The sequence below is a fragment of the Nicotiana tabacum genome, chromosome 8 (assembly GCF_000715075.1).
Source record: "Nicotiana tabacum cultivar K326 chromosome 8, ASM71507v2, whole genome shotgun sequence".
Classification (NCBI taxonomy): Eukaryota; Viridiplantae; Streptophyta; class Magnoliopsida; order Solanales; family Solanaceae; genus Nicotiana; species Nicotiana tabacum.
The window spans coordinates 139335806-139357526 of NC_134087.1; the positions used below are offsets into that span (position 1 = coordinate 139335806).

The following is a 21721-nucleotide window of genomic DNA, read 5'->3' on the forward strand; positions in this document are numbered from 1 at the left end:
AAAGGAGAAGACCTAGTATATAAACTAAGTGAGAAGAAGAAGAAAGGGGGCAGGAGCAAATCCAGACATAGACATGTTTCCTGAAAGGAGGAGAAATCTTCATCTCTCTCTCTCCACCACTGTATACGGTGAAATCGGGGGAACCAAATTCTCGTTAATAAGGCGTCTCGGAAGATCACCTCGAAGGCTCGAGACCACAGACCGAGTACCCCCCCCCCCTCGAGGTCTATTGACATCCGACCTAGGAATAATGTCGGTCGTGACTCCAACGGGTATGGGGAGTTTCCGTAGAGTGCAGCCGGGGCCGAAAAAATCTGTCAGGCTAATCTGAAGCTAGTCTAAACCTACATCATGAAGTTAGTCAGCTGCCCCATCCCGTTTTCTTATCAAAAATGTATTTTGTACTATGTTGGAATTCCCCGCTCCCCCTATATAAGGGGGATCCTTTGCACTTTATAAACTTTGTTGCTCCCGCTACTCCATAAAGAAATATAGAAAAACACTCTCTTTGCTCTCTCGCATACTCTCTTAATATTATTGTTTTCATTTCTTATCTTCTTATTTGCTCATCATTTATTGCTTGTCATCGGCCATAAAAAGCCTCCATTGATTCTATTGTAACCGTTAGTCATGTAGCGGCCGCCTTTGTTAGCTCGTAATCGAGCCCGGGATCGACCTTCGAGGCCCAGAATCGGCGAGCCTCAGGCCCCGAGTAGCTAGCCTACCGGTTCGATTGTAGCTCCCTCCTTAACTCCATTTCGTCTTTAGATCTCGTACGCTGGGCACTAGCTGCTTAGCAAACTAGCATAAAAATAGATCACGTATTTTTAGAGTCCCATAAACAAATTTAATTGTTATTACCATTTTCACGATAAACAATCACGAAGGAGAAAGAAGCAAAGGAAGCTCAAATCATCAATATATATTGTTAGTCTTATGATAAACAATCACGAAGGAGAAAGAAGCAAAGGAAGCTCAAATCATCAATATATATTGTTAGTCTTATCATATCAAATGTATGGGGTTCTACCTTGCTAAAGATCGGTGCTATGCTTGCTCTCATCTTCTATCTTAGATCCGGGGTAAATTATCGTTCTCATCTTCTATCTTAGATCCGGGGTAAATTATCGTTGGTTAAAATTTACCTAAAATCTCCTTATTTAATTAGTTTAACAAAAAGATCAACATTTGAAAAAGGAATTTAAGAATTATAGGTATATTTTTAGTTGTATTCACACTTTCTACTTAAGTTAAGCAACGTACGGAAATAGATTAAATGATGTCGAAGTACTCATTCTTCTACATATTTTCTGAAGTCAAATAATTGGAGTTCAAAATTTATTTGGTGCCGCAAATAACTGGGCCTAAAATGGTTGAACTAGAATTGGGTAGGGGCCGCGCGAACACAGGCCCCCGCTACAACAAATTATGATATAGGCTCGACCACTTGGGCTGACCTTAGGCGGGTACCCCTCCAAAGTGTAAAGGAGGACACCAGCCTAGGCCATGGGCCTTCTTGATCTCCCATTGACCCCGTCCAGGTAAGAATGTTTCTTCTTCCTACTTGGCCCATTCTTATACTACCTTCTTCAGCCTCCATCCTCTTTATTTGTCGATGTGGGACAAAACTGGTTTCGACTTCTCTCGTTCGCCACATTACACACGTACTCAAGGAAGAATTTCTTTGTCATTGTTGAATAGAACAGTTCAAATTCTTAACTAAAATTAGCTAATTCTTACCTACAACAAGAGATAAACGCACTAAAATAGCCTTCTGAAATGAATTAACAAATACAACTTACAAGCTAAACTTCCCCATGATTAACTTTTCACTTTATGGCATGTCTGAAACAAGTCTCCAGTAATGTTTGTAAATTAAACTAGGTTGAATTTTTCACATGACTGTTTTTCTTTTTAATAAACTCTTCAATATTTTGTAGCATTGTATATTTGGCGAAAGAAAGAAAGAAATGATTTTATGCATAAAGGATCACTATCACATCAGCTTTAGATGGTTTGCGACTATGAAAAAAATATTATCTGCTCTTCATGAAAAGAAGGCAGGGGAGGGATGACATTAGAAACTAAATTATAATATGATGGTACGAGTCAGAACTTGATTAGTTGCAAAAGACTAAGATCTAGTTCTTGTTTGTTAAAACAAAATATTGCAATGGTCAAATAAGCAACTTTTTGACTAACTCGAACATGCGATGCAAATACATTGTTGTTATTTGTCCTTAAGTTTTGTGTAACCCTAATTTATGATGCATTAATGAATCTTGACAATAGCACATGTAGAGGAACTTTTAGTCTCGATTATATACACGTACCCCTTACTTTATATATCATAAGATATGTTACGCGTAAATTATCAAAATGCTATAGAGAAAGCGTCAGATTGCACATAGGCCAGCTTTATGGACGGACAGAGTTTCATCCATGAGACTTGAGAAAATGTTTACCTCCTATAGCAAAGGTTAACAACTTATTTATTTTAAATAAATATCATTTAAAAAACTTATATTCTATAGATATTTTTTAAGGTTTATAGTAAAATATTTAATTTTGGTTACTTCCTAGCCCTAAGCCATTAAATACGCTATTTCGTTACACTATTTTCTTTCTCTCTCTACTTTGATACATCTCATTCTCTTCCCCCATACCATTAAAATTTCTGCTCTCCTCCTCCTTCTAACGGCATCTTCTCAACTGAAAAATCCAGGAACAGTCCCTAGTCTCTCAGAAACAAAAGCACTTTCAATTTTTATGTAAGTACCAATGAATTGTATGAACTTTAGGCTTTCTGGATCTCAAGGGTGTCATGTTTGAGAGCATCCCCTAATGAAAAGTGTTAATTATGCGTTGTTTGTAGGGTAGGTTAGTTTTCTTGGCATATCCTTTGTATTTAAGAAAGAAAATATCTTTTTCCCTGTTTTTGTTGATCCACATAACATTTCATTTGGGGACGTCTAAAGAAACTCAGTAACTATTTACAATCAATGTTCTCTTCTAGATATCTGTTGAAATTTCCACAAATGCGGCGCGTTTTCACTACCGGTTTTCGATGAACGGCGGATTCGCCGGAATTTAAGGTTTGTTCTTGAACAAAGACAACGGAGTTTGGGGCTGAGCAACTTGATTTTCTGTTAATATATTTCAATGTATTTTCATGTATTTCATTGTATTCATTGTCTTTTTTTTCATTGTAATTCAATATATCTCGTTGTATTCCATGTATTTCATTGTATTCGCTATCTTTTTTTTTCATTGTTTTTCAATGTATCACATTGTATTTTATTGTATTCACTATCTCGCTATATGCCATGAATGTATTCATATGTTTTTTTTAATTAATATAATTTGTGTATGCAGATGTATTATATAATTTCTCTGAAGATTGCTATGTTTTTAGCGTATTTTTCGGTTGAGAATCTTTTTTATAACTGAAAATACAAAAATTGTGTTATAATTGAATTTGTTGAGTTATATTAGGAGTTTATTATGTTAATTGATTCACTTTCCGTTTTTAAAACAGTGTAATTACCTATTTCACGCCGTGAATATAGTCGAATACAATAATCTGTCCAACTGTAATCTCATGTTTCACTCTATGAATACAGTCAAATACACTCGAATACAACAACTGATTAGCTGGACTTCCCTGATTCACGCCTATTTTTACTACTGTATTCATGAATACAATAGCTTAAATACATCAAATATATCTTATAACCACAGAAAATGTATCTATAATCCGTAATATAGCAAATAGTATTTATAGATAGCTAATTACTATTAAAAGATAGTGCTTTATGAAAATTTGTCTTTAATTTGGCATTGTAAAGTTGTTCATTACAAGGATGAACACATAAATTACAATCAGCTACTACATTGGCAGTGGCAACAGAAGGACCAGCCACAGGGTACAATGCAATTGTAACCAAAATTGCTTAACCAGAGAAAATGTAGTATGCAAAGCTGTAATTAAAGGCTATGAGGAACAACTCATGTGTCCGCATTAGGCCACCCTCCCTTCTCTTTTACATGACCCTGCACCTAAAATGTTAATCATGTGACCAACTAATCATTCTAAACCAAATCCATACATCATTATATGGTCCTCCATGGACACTTCAACCCAATGGCGGAGCTAGGTGGAAGAAATTGAATCTCCTTAGTTGAAAAATTATATTCTAATATTAACGCAAAACAATTTTTTTCGTTATATATAAGTTGGTGATCCCCTTGGTGTAAGGAAAAGTCTAGTGAAGTGGCAAAGGGTTTCAAGAATTGCCAATCCATGTGTGACATTTTAATACTTCTTACAAGAGGGGTTGCTCGGATGGTAAGCAACCTCCACTTCCAACCAAGAGGTTGTGAGTTCGAGTTTCCCCAAGAGCAAGGTGAGAAGTTCTTGGAGGGAAGGATGTCGGGGATCTATTTGAAAACAGTCTCTCTACCCCAGGGTAGGGGTAAGGTCTGCGTACACATTACTCTCCCCAGATCCCACTAAGTGGGATTATATTGGATTGTTGTTGTTGTTATTTGTTGTATAAGCCTTGGCTCCGCCAGTGAGTTCAATCGAAAAGTCTCATATAATCATTACAAAAGCTAAATGCATGCTGGTACCTGAATAACGAAACTGTCAGGCCACGACATCTTTCTTGAGGAAAAATATTATCCAGCCAAAAGCTAAAAACATCTGCAGTTCTACGTGCATAGAGCAACAAGGTCAAAACAATAGTACCTTTTTTCTTTAAGAAGGCAGCAATTTTAATCACATTCTGCTGCCACTTGTGTGCATATGGCTTCTCTCAACTCAAGTTAGGTAGCTAGATATTTAATAAGCTTCTAATCATTCACCAACCAGAACCTCCTAAGTAGTAACATGCATAAATTCCTATGCAAACATGTAAAATCACTTGATTTTTCCAACCAAAAAACAAAGGTATTTTGGGACTCTTTGCTTGGTTGAATTCGAGAAAGATAACTTTTGAAGAACTTCACTTTCGTCACAAAAAAAATTGTTGTCCTCAAATTAACAAATACTTAAAGAATGGAAAAAGAAATTATATGAGAAGCAATGCAGGACTAAAACCAAGTGAAGCTTACCAGCAGTCGATATGTGAGTCGCATAAACAGATCAGCAAAATCTTCTTGTAACTCTGCCATGGATGGGATTCACTAGCTCTCTTCTAGACCATCAACAAGAAATCAGGCGTCAGTATCAGTTTTTTTAAAACAAAAATAATAATTGATTGATCTTGTGTTAATTTAGCCTGTTCCAACAGTTTCAGCCGAACCCACTACTTTAGACATAGGGGAAAAACCCTTAAAATGGCGTATATACGTAATAAACCCTTAATTTTAAGACATTAGCCCATCGGAATTAGCAGGTAACAATATACATTGACGTGCTTTTAGACGGTTCCACACAACTCGATTGAAAAAGAGCGTCATGACCCTCACTTCTCATATTACGCAAGATTAAAATATTTTTATTTAACTAGTCAAAGTGCGATTATGCATTTTGAAAACTGTTCGACTATTTACACATTAACCACTCCAGAATTTGCTATTAAGAAAATACTTTAGCCGTCTTTAACAGTTCTTTAATAAATAAATAAAAATATGTAGTTATTGCTGGGTGATGCTTTCCTCGTTTCCTTTTATTTTTCATAATTTATTTGGATTTTCCAAAAATAAAAAGGAAATATAAATGACGAAAGAACAACACAAAAAATCTGAGCACATGATAGACAACCAGATAATGGCTCTAAAACCTTCATGGAGTACGCTTTTTACAGTCCTTATCGTCCAAAGTCATCTGCCGATGTATTTTCTTTTTGTAAAGTATTTCATTCACAGTGAGTTCCCAGCTCCAGGCTTTACAGCAAAAATTCATTCATTAGTCAAAATATTGCGGGAAGTTTGACAGTTCCTAGGGTCTCATTCGGGGGGAAACACTTCCTACCAAGGATTTTTCGATGTCCAGAGATCGAACTCAAGACCTCTGGTTAAGGGAAGAACAGCTTCATCCGCTGCACCACATCCTTTGGTGGTGAAAGTTTGACAATATATAACATCACAGACGATCATGCTTTGATATGATACAAGTAAATATAAAGATTTATCAAAAATAAAGGCAGTCCATTGCTTTGTAATAGAATGAGCATGCCGCGCAGACTTTTAACCATGTGATGAATCAACATAAAATAACTCAACTTGAGCCACATAACCAAGTACATCAACCGTTAACAATGAAGTTAGATTAAACTTTGCAAATTCCAAGAATGAAGAAAATAAACAAACAGCAATCACAGTGATAGTTGATGGTATGCATAGATGAAAATACTAGGAAAGTCGACTACTTTTTTGCCCTCAGAGTCGTATTTTTATTTTTTTTTAGAATTTGCCGTCAGAGTCGTATACCAACCACAAAAGGATGGAATACACACATTGAAGGAACATGGGACTCTATAAGTACAATTGTAAGATGCTTTCATAGAGTCCAAATAAACCCTTACCACCAGTGCCCCCCCCCCCCCCTCCAAAACCCAAAAAAAATAATAGAAATAGTTCCTCTAGTACCTGTCAGAAAAGTTTTACTTGGAGAAGGACAAGTATTGGATTTTCTTTGTCTCATCAACCTTAAAAGTCTCCACGCCTAAATGATAGCAACAAACAACAAAATTGACACGAAAAGCCTCCCAGCTCTTTCATGAACAGAGCAGATGTTAATGCCCATCATACAACACCCTGCAATGTCTACTAAATCATAAAGTGTTTTAGGCCTCATTTGTTTTTTAACGCTTAAAACGTCTGAATCTGAATACACATCTAAATATCAAGGTGTATTAAGATTAAGAACATCTGAATCTGAATACACATCTGAATATATTAAGATCTGAATATAAATAATTAAGACTGTTTGATTTTTAACATCTGAATGTATAAAATTTATCTTTATTTGAAATTAATAAACATAAAATTCAAATGAAATACTAATTAATCTAATGTTCTGTCAATAAAATATATAGTTATTTAAAATATGATAGTTGGTGGTGATGGCTAACGAGTGAATGCCAATTAGAGGCGGTGGTTGGTGGTAGTTTTGGTTGATGATAGTGGTTCATACTAGTAGCTAGTAGTGATTGGTAGCGGTGGCAATTATGATTGAGGATGGTGGTGGTGGGTGGTGATAGTTAATAATGGCAGGTGGTGGTAGTAGTTGTGACTGAGAGGAAGGTGGTGGGTGGGTGGATGGTGGGAGGTTATAATGATGGGTAGTGTCGGTTGTGGTTATTGATGGTGATGGGATGGTCAGTTGTGGTAGTTGAGGTGGATGAGTGTTGATTGTGGGTGAGAATGATGGTGGTCGGTGTGGTGGGGATAGTGGGTGGTGATGGTTGATAATAGTGGCGGCTATGATCGAGGATGATGGTGGTGTGGTGGTGGAGGTGGTAGTGGTGGGGTGGTGATGGTGGTTGAGTATGGTGGTGGTGGTGGTGGCATGGTGGCAGTTGATAATGGTAGGCGGTGGCGGCAGTTGATAATGAATATGTGATAGCATTTTAATGAAATTAAGTCTTTGTTATAGATCTTATCATACAGACCTATTCAAACCCATTAAGTGGTTGTGAAGTAAAAAAAAAACACTTAATGATTAAGATCTGAATAATTAAGATTCAGACTTTAAAAACAAACGCACTTAATATCTGAGATCTAAATGATTAAGATTCAGACCTCCATTAAGTGCAAATAAATGAGGCCTTAGTGAATTTAAAAATGAATTCAAACAATTCATGGCATGATCGAACAACCAACTTTTAGAACTGCTATGCAGCAACTCCACTTAACATTACACGTACATTGTAACATCCTAAACGCAAGATTCAAGCAATATCATCTCTTGTCTGTCCAGATATGAAATTTAACAAAGCGGGTCCAGTAAAGTCGAGGCAGAAAATAGAATTTGAAACGAAAGCTAAACGCCTTATCGCAACTATCACTTCCTCCCCCGGATAAAGAAAACCCAGTAGTAATTTAAAGCTGGTCCTAACGAAAGCCCCCGATCAGAGAAACACGCCGCGCACGAAACTGCAAAGCCGGCATAACGTCTCTAAGTATCATAAATCTCCAAACTTGGGCAAGTCCTACACAGAAGTATAGTTCCACAATTTAGTTTGATCTATGAATTTCTAGCATATGTTATGGCCATCGATAATAAAGGGTCAAGCGCATGGAAGTCTAGCATGTCACCTGTAAAGAGGCATAGTTTTAACGTTTTCCGCGATTCCCACCACCTGACCTCGCACCAGGATTGCGAGCATATTGCATCCTTAAGCTGACCGAATCACGGTCATGCTCGTCGAATTTATAACCTGCAAGATTTAGTTTTACTACCTCACCAGCGCAACAAATTTCTCTTTCACTGACGACTCAAATATACACCAGCAAAAATGTGATGTGCATACATTGCCCAACAATTGGACATGGAGTTGCTATCAAGCAGAAAAAGTTTTGTTATGCAACCAACTGACGCAACAGGTATTCAGCAGACTATGGCAGAGTCAAAGGCACATGCAGAGCTGCACAATAGTGCAGTCTGCAAACGTCCTTCAACTTTTATGAAAGTTTAGTGCCCCTTAAATTGCCAAGGCAAAGATCTTAACATGCAATTCACAACATGAAATAAGATGAAAGGGCTACAGAAGAGGTGGTAGGGGAGGGAGGAGTAAGCCTAAGTCCTAAGATTGAGCCTCGGAGACAGCAACGCCGAGATAAACTAATCTTGTTCAGTGCATATAACATTTACCTAAAGGATCATCACACTGAGTGACTCAACGTATATAAAATGGCTTCTTCGCACAAACCATCTACAAGCTGTCACCCATTAAAATTATCTCTTACCAAAAGACTCAAAAAATTTGATTTTTTTTTTGTAAATAAGAAGTTAAAAGTTAACAGAATGCATAAATAAAGTCTTGGTCCTCAGAGGAGTCAAAATTTGGAGTTTATGTTATCTCCTATAACATTCCCCAAATTATTAAGCAAGCAGTGCCAATTTCAATCATTGCTAATGCGTTTACTTTGGGTAGATAGAATCAGACTTAAACTTTAAGGCTCGCCAAAAATCACCATCTTTTCCCCTTATTTTCTCTTTTCAGTTCCAGAAAATTATTGATTTCATGGCAACTGGTTTGGAGGATAATTCCACAAGCCAATAACTAAATTACAACCCACTGCACAATAACTCATCTTAATTAGAATTCTATAGCACCATTAACTCTTTTGACTTTTGGCAAAATCAAAGAATAGTTGACGAGCCAGAAATTGGGTCTGTAATAAACCAAAAGGCCTTACAATGACAAGCTATGCATAATCAATGGTGCCTAAAGGGAATGCCAAAAGTGCAAACGATCAGTCAATTAACTCAATCCCAAAATAGTTGTGACCCACCATATGAATCCTCAAGAACGCCAAAGGAGAAAAAGCCTAGAGCAGAAGGGCAAAGCCATACATCAAATGGAACCCATATCCGCCAGCCAATATTATGTCAGATCCTTCAGCACGGGATCATGATCTTTCTTTACCTTTTATCAGTTAGCCATTAGACTTCGTAATATTAGAAAATGATAGTTAAAGTTGCATTCTTCCACCAAAGTTGACAATTGGTGAAGCGCTGACACTGTTTATACACTAATCCATAAGCACTAGGTCTTTGTCCAGAAACAGCACCATAAGATAATTAAGAAGTACGGTAATTTACAGAGCTACAAACTCTCCGACTCTGCTCCACCTTAAAAATTTTAGAATAATCACAGTATTTAGCATTTTGTTTATCTGATGAAAAATGAGGATTCTCTACAACCAGCACTCAAAATGAGGTACCCATGTCAGCTCTAAAGAATACATGGAAAAGTTTTTATCAAGAGCTCTGACAACAAAAAGTAAAAAGAGTTAATATCATGTGAGCCGATGGCCCACACATCAGATATTAAACTGATAAGAACAGCTACTACACTTGATTACACTAGTTGAAAAGTTCACAGTCAGAATTAATGAAGCATACTCCAAGCACTTATCCTATGCTGGAAGACTACAAATTATCAATACAGTGCTTTTCTCTATATACAACTTTTGGGGAGCTGTATTCATCCTTCCTCAGTGTATAGAAAGAGGTGGACAGAAAATGTAGATAGTACTTATGGGGGAGCTCTGAAGAGAAGAGGAAAGTTGCACTGGTATCATGGGACAAAGAGTCTGTGTCCCTAAGAAATTTGGGGGTTCGAACATAAAAAATTGCAGGAAATGGAATGTAGCATCAATGGCAAAAATATTATGGCAATTGACAGAAAAGAAAGATGTCCTATGGGTAAAATAAGTAAATCAGGTTTATATGAAAGCAAAAGGGGATATTTGGAGTCACATACCACCACAAGATTGTTGCTGGTAATGGAAAAAACTAAACTCTCTGAAGGGTCAGATGCAAGAGTGGTACCAAAATGGAACATACAGCCTGACTGCTAAAGGATATTACTCAGTGACAAGTAGCTATTTAGCTATGCTGGGAACTATTACAAGAATGAAGGAAGCTGATTTATTATGGAGTTCAGTTATGCAGCCAAAAACAGCGGATGATAGTGTAGCTAGCAAATCAAGATGCTACTTACTAAGGAGAGGACGTACAGACTGAATACACCCAATGGATAGTGACAAACGGTGCTTCTGTGAAGCAGATAGTATTGAAACAAGCTATCATCTATTTGCTGATTGTAGTTGGATCTCTGAAGTGAGAAATGCACTAGGGGCTTGGGCTGGTGTACGCATAGTAAAAGCTGATGCAAAACAGAGTATACAGTGGCTGAAAAGGAGGAAACGGACTCAGTTTAATAAAGAAGGCAAAAGCCTAGCAGGCCATCAAGGAGATGTCAACACTTGGGCTAACTTCCTCATTTCTTAAGGAATACAAAATGCAAGACCACACAACAATCAAGAATGTGAGCTGACTGACAAGCCTGCAAACGGAAACTATTCTTCCTGGTCTCAAGTTTAACTAATCTGATCCACCAAGAATTGTAGGTGATATTAATATTGCAACTTAGAAGCAAAAAATATTTGTTTTTGCTCTTGTTTAAACTTTGAAAACCTCATTCTTATAGTTGCTTCTACAGGGCTGCATAAGTTGATAGCGCAGCGGATTTCAAAGTAATAGTAACAGAACTAGGTCTTGATAGATGCAGAAGGTTTCTGTTCTTCTGTTTTTTTGGACGAAGTAAGATAAGATGCATGAGGATTCATATCGCCAACCCCAACCCCAATTTGTTTGGGACTGAGGCATAGTTGTTGTTGTTGAAGTAAGATAAGATGCAAAAGGTATTCTTATAATTGTTTCTACAGGCTTCCAAAAGGTGAAAGAATATGAAGGCTAACTGTATTACTAGCAGTCACGAGATAAGACTACAGATGGGTATGTCAAAATAAAAGGGTGCATCAAGCTCACCTTGCAAGGCATCCATTGCAGCAGCTGCATGAAGTGGAGTCACGAAATCAACAAAGCAAAGAATCAAAGGATCGCCTCCGAGCTGCATAAGTCGATAGTGCAGTGAATTTCAAAGTAATAGTAGACAGAACTAGGCCTTGCTAGATGTAAAAGTTTTTTTTTTTTGGACGAAGTAAGATAAGATGCATGTGGATTCATATTGCCGACCCCAACTTGTTTGGGAATGAGGCGTAATTGTTGTTGTTGTTGAAGTAAGATAAGATGCAAAAGGTATCCTTACATGTCGCGATCCTTTTGGTACCAGCCTTACTTCTTTGTAACCTACAAAAGGGCGAAATATATCTGCAAACAAAAGTCAAGGAGAAAAGTAGAATGGGACGTATAACAATAAAACAGGGAAGCAGACCACACAAGGATACGTGACACCTCTCTTCTTGTACAATCCGCAGGCAAACCCTCTACAAACAATGTACTGCTAGCATCCGGAGGAAGGGAAATTTCTGGTCTGCCACCTACCATTCCAACATTCCTGCTTTTTAAAGCCAGCGGGTCAGGTCCCCCAATCCCCATAACACGTGGATCTTCAATAGGATGGCCACTAATTCCACTATTTATGGATCTTGCAGACTCACTGGCAACATGGGAGGAAATTTGCTGGAAATTTTACCAATACATTAGACCTATACGGTATCGAGGAAACACGTTCAAAAGAAAATAAAAATGAATTACCCCACTACGGAGGTAGCGCTCATAGGATGCTTCTATAGGATCTGTGTCTCTAATGACACGAGGCATTCCCCTTTCATCATCACGGCCATAATAGCCAGGAAACTCGGGACCACTTGGAACATCTACAAAGGGCAACACCAAAAGAAATTAATTACAGAAAGAGAGAAACAAGCACTAAATTATGTGTCAAAGAAATAATCTTTTTTCGGGTAATATATGACCACAAACAAACAAGCAAAGAATAGTAAAATGAAGCTAATTGAAGTGCAACAACTATCAGCATGCGCAAAAGATAACAAAATAGAAACCAAGCCAGCTACTTGACACGATTTTTATCCTAGTTTCCCTCGAGAAAAGAGTTAAAGGTCTAGTTAGGTGAAAGCAATTTGTGGTCATGCAGAGTTACAATTTATGAATCTTTAGTACCAACATCTGTGGGCTAACACAACCAAGCCAATAATATCATTGCACTTCCGTACTTTTTATCTATATAAATACAACATGATTACGCATAAATCTTAAGCAAGTTGGGATTGGCTATATGAATCATTACTGTTCACGTAGTTCATTCAAACCGATATCCGTCCAATATTATAAAACTTAGTTTCTCTAGCACTAGAAATTCTTAGATAGGTCCTACAAACCGGTGCATCCTTTAGGCATAAATCGAATTGGTTCTCTATCACTCTTGTAGTGCCCCAAGGCTACGTCTTATTACTCTTTCCTAAAAAAAAAATTTTTTTTTGATAAGGTAAATTGTTACTCTTTCCTAAATTATTATTGCATTGCTCATAGCCACAATAGTTTGCACAACTTTGAATATCTCCTTTGTTTTACATATTGGAATCAATGTACTCTTTCTCCGCTCATGGAACATCCTACCACCTCGAAACAAATGCAATACACTTCAAATATGGACTACATACTTATCTAATCTGCATATTTTCACGGTATTATTTACTTCTACTTGCCTAATTCTACAAGTTTAGCTAAAGTTTCTATTGGAAAAATATGTATTGAGATTGATAAAGTTATCCTAGTGATTCAAGAGCAATTGATTGAAATAGCCTCTCTATCTCTCTTTGTGATCTCATTATCTCCAAACAACATTTTTTTAGAGTCGTCTTTAGTACACTTCAACTGGCTTAAGTCCTTATGCTCTTCTCTCTCGGGTGTCTGGTTTATACATTTGTTTCTCCCATTTTTTAATCCCTAACTTTTGTTACAAGCAAGCTAGCCCTTCTTCTCAAGCTTTGGTAATGGACTTTTTAGCTTTCCTCTTAGCTCTTTTATACTTTTCAAAGGCTTTTCCAAGTTGTGTTTTTGGTAACTTCCAGCTGAACTCTCGTTTTATTTTAGTAGCTCTTTGCACCTCCGCATTCCACCACCCACATCTTGTGGTCGAGGTCTTGCGCGTTTAGACACTCCTAACACTTCACTTGCTACTTTCTTAATGCAACTTGACATTTACTTCCACATGATGTCTCCATTCCCATACGGTTTTTCCTCTATCGTTTTTCTTGAAATGCTAACTAGTTTATGCCTTTTAGTTCCCACCACCGAAATCTCAGTTGTTACAACTCATCAACTTTCTAACTCTTCTTTTTTGCTTTACATCCAACACCACCAGTTTATGATAGGCCGCCATAGCTTCTCTTGGTACAATATCACAATCCCTATATGTTGTTCTATCACGTCTTCGGAAAAGGATAAAGTTTGTTTAACTATGATTATCCCACTCCTAAGTATTATTAGGTGAGATTTTCTCTCTTTCAGATATGTGTAGCTACAAGTAAATCATAATTTAAAGCAACCTCTAGTATAGTCTTTCACCTATAGTATAGTCTTTGTTTCATCATTTCTGGTACCAAACCACATTCCTTGTGTACTTGGCCGAATCAGTCTGACTATTCAGATCTTTCCTAATAAAAATATGTTGGTCCCCTAGAAACTCTTAGACCAATGTGTCCATATCTTCTCAAAATTTAGTTCCAGTTTCTGTATCTAATTGTATTTCTAGAATAAGTATTATAACATTGATTGTCTTATTCACATATAAGTCTTAATGAGATAATCATATTCCAACTTGTTTTACCTCTCCAATTTTATCCCTATGTCCGGGCTCCACTATAATATCACGTGTTTCCTATTCTTGTCCATTAACAATACCACAATTTATGACTTGTGTTGCCAATCTCTCTAACCTTTTTTCCCCTAAGGGGAAATTTTTTATAGCAAGCAATACCAACTCTCCTTCATACTAAGATTCTTCCAACCCCTAATTTACCCGTCAATCTTCTGACCATTTTCCGCTTTAGAGGGGCCTATAACCAGATTCTACAATTTTTATTTCCTCCTATTACTCCAGCAATACCAATGAACTCTTGAGTATTGTTCTAATCCCTATCATAACTGTCGATCTTTTTGCCATTTTACACTTTAGATGGACTATAAGCAAATACTGGATTTCCTATTTCCTCCTCTTACTTGCAACAACTAAAATCACTTTTGGCAAGTACGCTTCCGATAACTAACATAGGCCATAGCTATCACATTTTTTGGTCATTTTCCCCTTTAGCGATACCAATAACAAAATACTAAAAGTACCTTTTTTTTTATTTCCTACTCTTACTTCAGCAATACCCAGGACATTTTGGTGAGTATTCTTCCAATTCCTACCATAACTATCTCCTCAAACACATGAAAAGCCACAAAGGTAAAGTTCTTGACTGAAAAAGGTAGTAAATGAATAAACCCTAGCTTTTACAAACCCTAAGTTGAGAAAAAATATGCAGAGATCTCGAATTATTTAGACACAAAAAGAGAGCGGGAGTTGATTAAGATACCATATTCGGTGCGAGGACGTTTTGCGACGAGTTGAGGAGGAAGGGTCGCCGCCTGCTGCCCACCGCTGGTGTACCTCCAGTAAGCATCCGCCATGTCACTCCACTGTCTGTGGGAGAGAGGAAGAGAGAGAGACAACAAGTAACGAAAAGGGTGAATTCAATTTCGATTATAATCGAAGGAGAAAAAGGAAACCGCTGCGCCCTTTCTCAGCTGCTCTGCGAGTTCGATAAATTAAGGACTACAAAACGAATGGAAAAGAAGAGCCAAAGAGGATCCGCCTTTATTTAGGGCCATTTGCATCTCTACTCTGTGGGGTGTTAACTTGTGCGTGCTTTATAAAAAAAAAAAAATTGGAAGCTTATTCGCTTTTTCGCATAACTTCAGCATACGAGGCTTAAATAGCAAAGACAATCACGCAAAACTTCAGCATTCTAGTAGTCGGGCCTGAAGTTCAGCTGAAGTTTTTGTTTTGTAACTGACGAAGTTTTTGTTTTGTAACTCGCGAACTTCAGCTCTAAATTTTTGTTTTTATGTTTTTGTTTTGTAACTGGCGAACTTCAGCTCTAAAAGTTTTTTTTTTGTAACTGGCGAAGAGCTGAAGATTTTGTTTTGTAACTGGCTAATTTCAGCTCTAGAGCTGAAGTTTTTGTCCGAACTATCAAGTCATTTACATAGTAATTGTTTTGTTTACTAAAACTTTTATTAAAATTTTGTCTATTAATAATCAACTTTTCATGCCATAACATATCTCACGGGAATGTAGATGGCACTGGTAATGCGATAATAACAATTGTGCTTCGATCAGAAAATATAGTTTGTTTATTTTACAACAAATGCAGCTACAGCTCCTGTTGTTGCGTAGTCAACACCATTATTCGAGTCGTGATCCCGATTCGTCTATCTTGTGAAGGAAAAATAGGAAGGGATTCAAATAATTATCTTTAGTTGTTACAAAATTCAGACTCGCAAAAGCCATAGTAGTAAGAGAGCAGCACCAACAACAGTAGAAGGAGGGAGCAGAAGAAGGAGAAGAAGGAGAAGAAGGAGAAGAAGAAGAAGAAGAAGAAGAAGAAGAAGAAGAAGAAGAAAGGGGGAGGAGGAGAAGAAGAAGAAGAAGAAGAAGAAGAAGAAGAAGAAGAAGAAGAAGAAGGAGGAGGGGGATGAGGAGAAAGGAGGCTGAAGTTATTTAAAAAGTGGGTACAAGTTAAAAGTTTTTAAAAAATGGGTATATGTTAAATGGGAGCGACCAAATAGGTGCCCCGTGCAATTTTTACCTTTATTTATTGGCGAAGAAAATGACGAATTTAATTCTAGAAGGGAAAAAGGTATATGTATGTAATTTATAGCCCGTTTAGCCAAGCTGCAAAAATCAGCTTATTCTGAGAAGTGTTTTTTTTCAAAAGTGATTTTCTCAAAAGTACTTTTGGTGAGAAGCAGTTTGTGTTTGACTAATTAGTTTGAAAAGCATTTTTGAACAGTAATTAGTGTTTGGCCAAGCTTTAAAAGGAGAATTTTTCATAAAGCACTATCTTTTAGTAGTAATTAGCCATCTATAGATACCATCTGCTATATTACGGATTATAGATACATTTTATGTGGTTATAAGATGTATTTGATGTATTTAAGCTATTGTATTCATGAATACAGTAGCAAAAATAGGCGTGAATCAGGGAAGTCCAACTAATCAGTTGTTGTATTCGAGTGTATTCGACTGTATTCATGGAGTGAAAATGGGATTACAGCTGGACAGATTATTGTATTCGACTGTATTCACGGCGTGAAATAGGGAATTACACTGTTTTAAAAACGGAAAGTGAATCAATTAACATAACAGACTCCTAATATAACTCAACAAACTCAATTATAACACACAAATTTTGTATTTTCAGTTATAAAAAAGATTCTCAACCGAAAAATACGCCAAAAACATAGCAATCTTCAGAGAAATTATATAATACATCTGAATACATAAATTATATTAATTAAAAAAAATTATGAATACATTCATGGCATATAGCGAGACAGTGAATACAATGAAATACATAGAATACATTGAAATACAATGAGAAAAAAAGATAGTGAATAAAATAAAATACATGGAATACAACGAGATACATTGAATTACAATGAAAAAAAAAGACAATGAATACATGAAAATACATTGAAATATATTAACAGAAAATTAAGTTGCTCAGCCCCAAACTCCATCGTCTTTGTTCAAGAACAAACCCTAATTTCCGGCGAATCCGCCGTTCACCGAAAGCCGGGAGTGAAAATGGGTATTCGAAGAAATCTATGGAAAAATAGATTTGAAGAGAATGGCGAAAGAAGTACTTGGGAAAGTTATGGAGAAGCAATTGAATAATACTTTGAGTTGGAATGCAGAGGATTTGTGCTATGAACAAGTTGAATATGGTGCTATTGATGCTTTTGTGTCGTTTGAGTTAGGAAAGAATTTGTTTAATATACTGTCGAGCAGAAATAGCCGTCGTGTTAAGTTTCAACCATGGCTGCTGCTAAAAGAGATATTGACGAGGTACTCCGCCGCCACCGGAATTACTTTTTTTGGTGTTTTTGGAATATGGTTCTGTATTATTGTAGTCCCACTGATCAGCCCATGAATTCTCGTATGCACTGTTCTTCTTCATATCTTCTTTCTTTGATCAAAGATGAGAATATTGGAAAAAAGAAAGAGTAATTAGAGGAAGAGATCCACGAAACTTTGGGAGAAGAGAGAGTTGATATTAGAGGAAGAGGTCTACGAAATTTTGGGAGAATGAGATGTATGAAAGTAGAGAGAGAAAGAAAAAAGTGTAACTGATTAACGTATTTAGTGACTTAGGGCTAGGAGGAAACCAAAATTAAATATCTTGCTATAAATCTGAAAAGGTATCTATAGAATATAATTTTTTTAAATGGTATTTATTTAAAATAAATAAGGTGTTAATATTTGCTATAGGAGGTAAAAATTCCTTTAAAAAACTGTTTCTAAGTGTATTTTTCTCAAAAGTGCTTCTCAAAAAAGTGCTTTTGGAGAGAAGCTACTTTTTTTGCTTTTCCAAAACTGCTTCTGCTTCTCCTCAAAAAGCACTTTTTTCCTTTCAAAAGCTTGACCAAACACCTCAATTTTTGGCCAAAAGTGCTTTTGTCCAAAAAAAGCACTTTTGGCCAAAAAGAAGCTTGGCCAAACAGGCTATTAATCCTATTTTCATTTACTAAAAGGGCAAAAGGTTTATGTATGTGGTAAGATTTAGTTTAGCGTATTTAGAGAAAGAGAATGATGGTGTTTAGCGGCTAATAAATAATTAGTTTTAGGGAAAATGTCATAAAGGATATTTTCATGTCAATGTTAATTTTTTGACCTCGGAAAAAAAAATCGAATAATAACCTCTATTTGAATTTTGGGAAGTGCTTCCGGCAATCGCCACATGTTTTGATATGGTGACCATCAGCATATGCCACAAAAATATGGCAATCGTCAAAAATTTTTATATGGCGATCATTAGGATTTGACACAAAATATGATCACTGTCATATATGACGATTACCAAAATTTGCAAAAATATAACAGTCGCCAGAAAATTTCATATGATGATCACTAGAATTAGCAAAAATATGACAATCGCTAAAAATAATTATACGATGATCACTAGGATTTTCCACAAGATAAACCCTTAAAAAGTTTTACATGGAAAAATTCTGGCAACATACTTCAAAATTCTGGTAACGTGCTTCAAAATTCGGGTAACAGGGTTATTTTCTAAAATTTTCTTAACGGGATCAAACCTTAAATAATAGTTCTAAAAATTTCACTCCGACATAATTTCCTGGTATTTTTAAGTGGTAACAAAAATTATTTTAATCTTTTAAATATAAGCTCAAAAAACAGTAGCTTGTTCAAAAAATAAGTGAAGTGGATTGACGAACAAATATATTGGTTTGAAGATTGGGATCCTAGTCGACCTGAATTAGTAAAACAATGTAGCTATCAAATCACGTGTAACTCGTTTTATAGGGAGAAAAAGCTCTCACTCTAATAAAAACTCGTTAAGGGTCCAAAAATTATTAAAGAAAAAAAAATCAAAAAACATGTGGAAGTTAGAAGAAAATATTAAAAAACGAAAAAGAAGACAAGAATTAAAGATAGAGTGAATTCAAAAAAGAGTTTTTTGAATTCAAGAGGTCTATTCTTGACTCGAATCCTAACAATAACAATTAGTCAAGGAAGAACTAATCACATTTGATAGAGAATTAATGACAAAAATAGATTGTAAAACCCGACCCTTTATAATAACAAGAACAATAATAAATTAAAATTTATCTCCTTTATTGAATACCTAGTAGTGATCTAAGATTTCGAAAAGAGTTTAATCTTACCACCTTAAGTCGAGTCTTGAAGGTTGAACACAAAAGTTAAAGAAGAATCTCACAATTTTTATTGATAATAGTTTATAATAATATAAGTATGTATACAAAGAAGACATCATTTATATAGGTATAGAGGGTCACGAAATTATGCATAAAACAAGGAAATGAAGTCCTACACTACTTTGGACAAAAAGTCTAACTACCATAGGAAAAGAAAAAAGATTAGAAAATAAAAATCAAGTCAATCTTGGAAAGTAATCCCAATAATCATAGGAAAATATAACCTTAACTATCTAAGAAAGCATTAAATATGTCATATCTAATTAGGAAATAGTTTCATAACAAATTAGGGAAAGAATAAGGAAAGTTTGACTTTTCCTCTCCAAGCTTGGGTGGCAAGTAAAAGCCTCTCTTTGTTTGATGTAGGGCGCCTCTTGAGGGCTTCTTAGGCAGCAAGTAAGCTCAAATACATGGCTAAAAATGTGACTCCATGTGGTGCTCCTTGGGCGGCATGTTTGGACACATTTTAGGTACCAAGTTGGTCCAAAAGTGGACTGGTTTGGACATCCTTCAAAGGCCGGTTTTGAGCTTCAATCCACCTTTTATTGGAATTGAAATTGGGCCATAAAATAATTATAACACCCAGCTAATTCATATCCATTAGCATTAAGCGCTTCATCCAAATTAACAACTTCTTTATTTGCACTTGAAGTCCAATGACCTTGTTTTGCAACTTTTTACCTTGAGATCATTTTAATTACCTTATTAGAGATTTCAAAGCTTCATCCTTGTACTTGAATAGAGTTGAGCTTCCTAGGATTCTATCATTCCCCTAGTCTTGAAGAAAATTCGTAATCGAATTTTGACCTTGCAAGAAATGGAAGACACGCATTAGTAAATGACATCCACTAATTAGAAAAAATGGTAGGAATAACACAAGATAATGATAATGTCTTCAATTAATCCTTTTAAGCCTAACATGTATAACTACACCTCTTTAAAGTATATGAACATCATCATCCCTATAAAATTTATGCCTACTTCGATAAGTACAACAAAATCTCTCTTAGATGTACCAAGCAATGAAGCTTGCAACTCCAATTTGGTTTTGCCAATAAAATAGTCCAAGATTCTTCATGACAAAGAAACTATAAAACATTGATCATGCCTCCATTCTGTCCAAGTATCTATACAACATGCATCAAATAGAACACTTTTATGGTAGAGCCAATCATCATCAATTACAAATCTAGATTCTTTTGCATGTAAGCTTTTCAAATAGCACTTAAATCCTAGAGAATATTAGAAGAACTCATAAATGCCAAAGTAGAATATTTATTTTATTCAAACTCATGATTGGAACCTCCCCCAATAATAATCCCAAATTGATGAATTCTAAACAATTACCCAAAAAGTCATATAAATAGGTTTATGAAAGAGTATTTGATCACTAATGTCACCATAACCATGCATCTCATCTTCACTAGTATCAAGCACTTTTATAAGTTCACAATTGACAGGGTGACTTTAAGAATAATTTTCCATCGTACTGCAAAAATTATATCCCAATAAATTATAACATAAAACCCATTAGACACTTGAATAAAAGACGTAGCAACAATTAACTCATTCTTAGGTCTTTCCTCATAAATACTCCGCCTCTTTTCACCAAGTTCGAATGCATAATCACTTTTGTCATACTCAAATTCAAAAGAAAACAACTAACTCTTGCACTTGAATTTAGATATTACAGTTAAGAACTTGATATGTATCAAGATATCATCATCCTCAAAAATAATAAAACCACCAATATAAAAAATAAGAGTATAGTTTATTACCTTCATAAATACCTTAGGTGTTCAAGAAAGCCTAAGAATGTGAATAAATCAATTATACACACCATACTTGGAGCTATTTACATAATAGAACATCATCGCCTTATATTTTTTATGCAGTGACTCCAACTTAACAATGTTTTAGGAAACTCCATGTAATAAACAAGTAAACAAGAATCAAAATAGTTAAAAGATTCAATAAAAAAAGAAATTAGCCTAGCTTTTATCTTTCACCATCAAACAAAATTGATTTTGCCTAATTCATCTCAGAATTCAATTGGATCCTTTGCCACCATCTCTTGCGCCTCACCTTTCCTTACAAAAGGGTTTTCAATACTTGGCTGCACAAAATCACAAAAACTAAAACAATAAATAATTAATGGGTTAGGAATTAAAGAATTTTTTTTTTGCTTATACTCTCTTTGGCTTTTAT

General features: G+C 35.8%; 1 protein-coding gene, 1 non-coding gene and 1 pseudogene across 20 annotated transcripts; all 3 read right to left on the minus strand.

The window, feature by feature from the left end:
• Positions 1–1388: 1388 nt before the first annotated feature.
• Positions 1389–1549, minus strand: LOC142163710 (U1 spliceosomal RNA). Its single transcript, XR_012694652.1, has one exon. It is a non-coding gene; the product is annotated as a U1 spliceosomal RNA (small nuclear RNA).
• A 2263-nt stretch (positions 1550–3812) lies between these two features.
• LOC107765513 (RNA-binding protein 2) lies at positions 3813–15396 on the minus strand. Of its 19 annotated transcripts, none has more exons than XR_012694246.1 (9): positions 15085–15396; positions 12239–12360; positions 11929–12163; positions 11790–11851; positions 11510–11591; positions 6595–6771; positions 5116–5195; positions 4633–4705; positions 3813–4053 (listed from the first exon to the last, which is right to left on the minus strand). XR_012694246.1 is itself a non-coding variant. In XM_016584173.2 (7 exons), exons 1-6 carry the CDS (start codon positions 15176–15178, stop codon positions 8284–8286), a joined length of 699 nt encoding a protein of 232 aa, XP_016439659.1. In that variant the 5' UTR covers positions 15179–15394; the 3' UTR covers positions 7815–8159; positions 8266–8283. The 19 variants fall into 19 exon arrangements, 3 of the variants coding, with proteins under 3 accessions (XP_075075797.1, XP_075075796.1, XP_016439659.1); XR_012694244.1 differs by having other exon boundaries at positions 3813–4059; XR_012694245.1 differs by having other exon boundaries at positions 4633–4713.
• Positions 9889–10055, minus strand: LOC142163721 (U2 spliceosomal RNA; annotated as a pseudogene).
• Positions 15397–21721: the final 6325 nt, after the last annotated feature.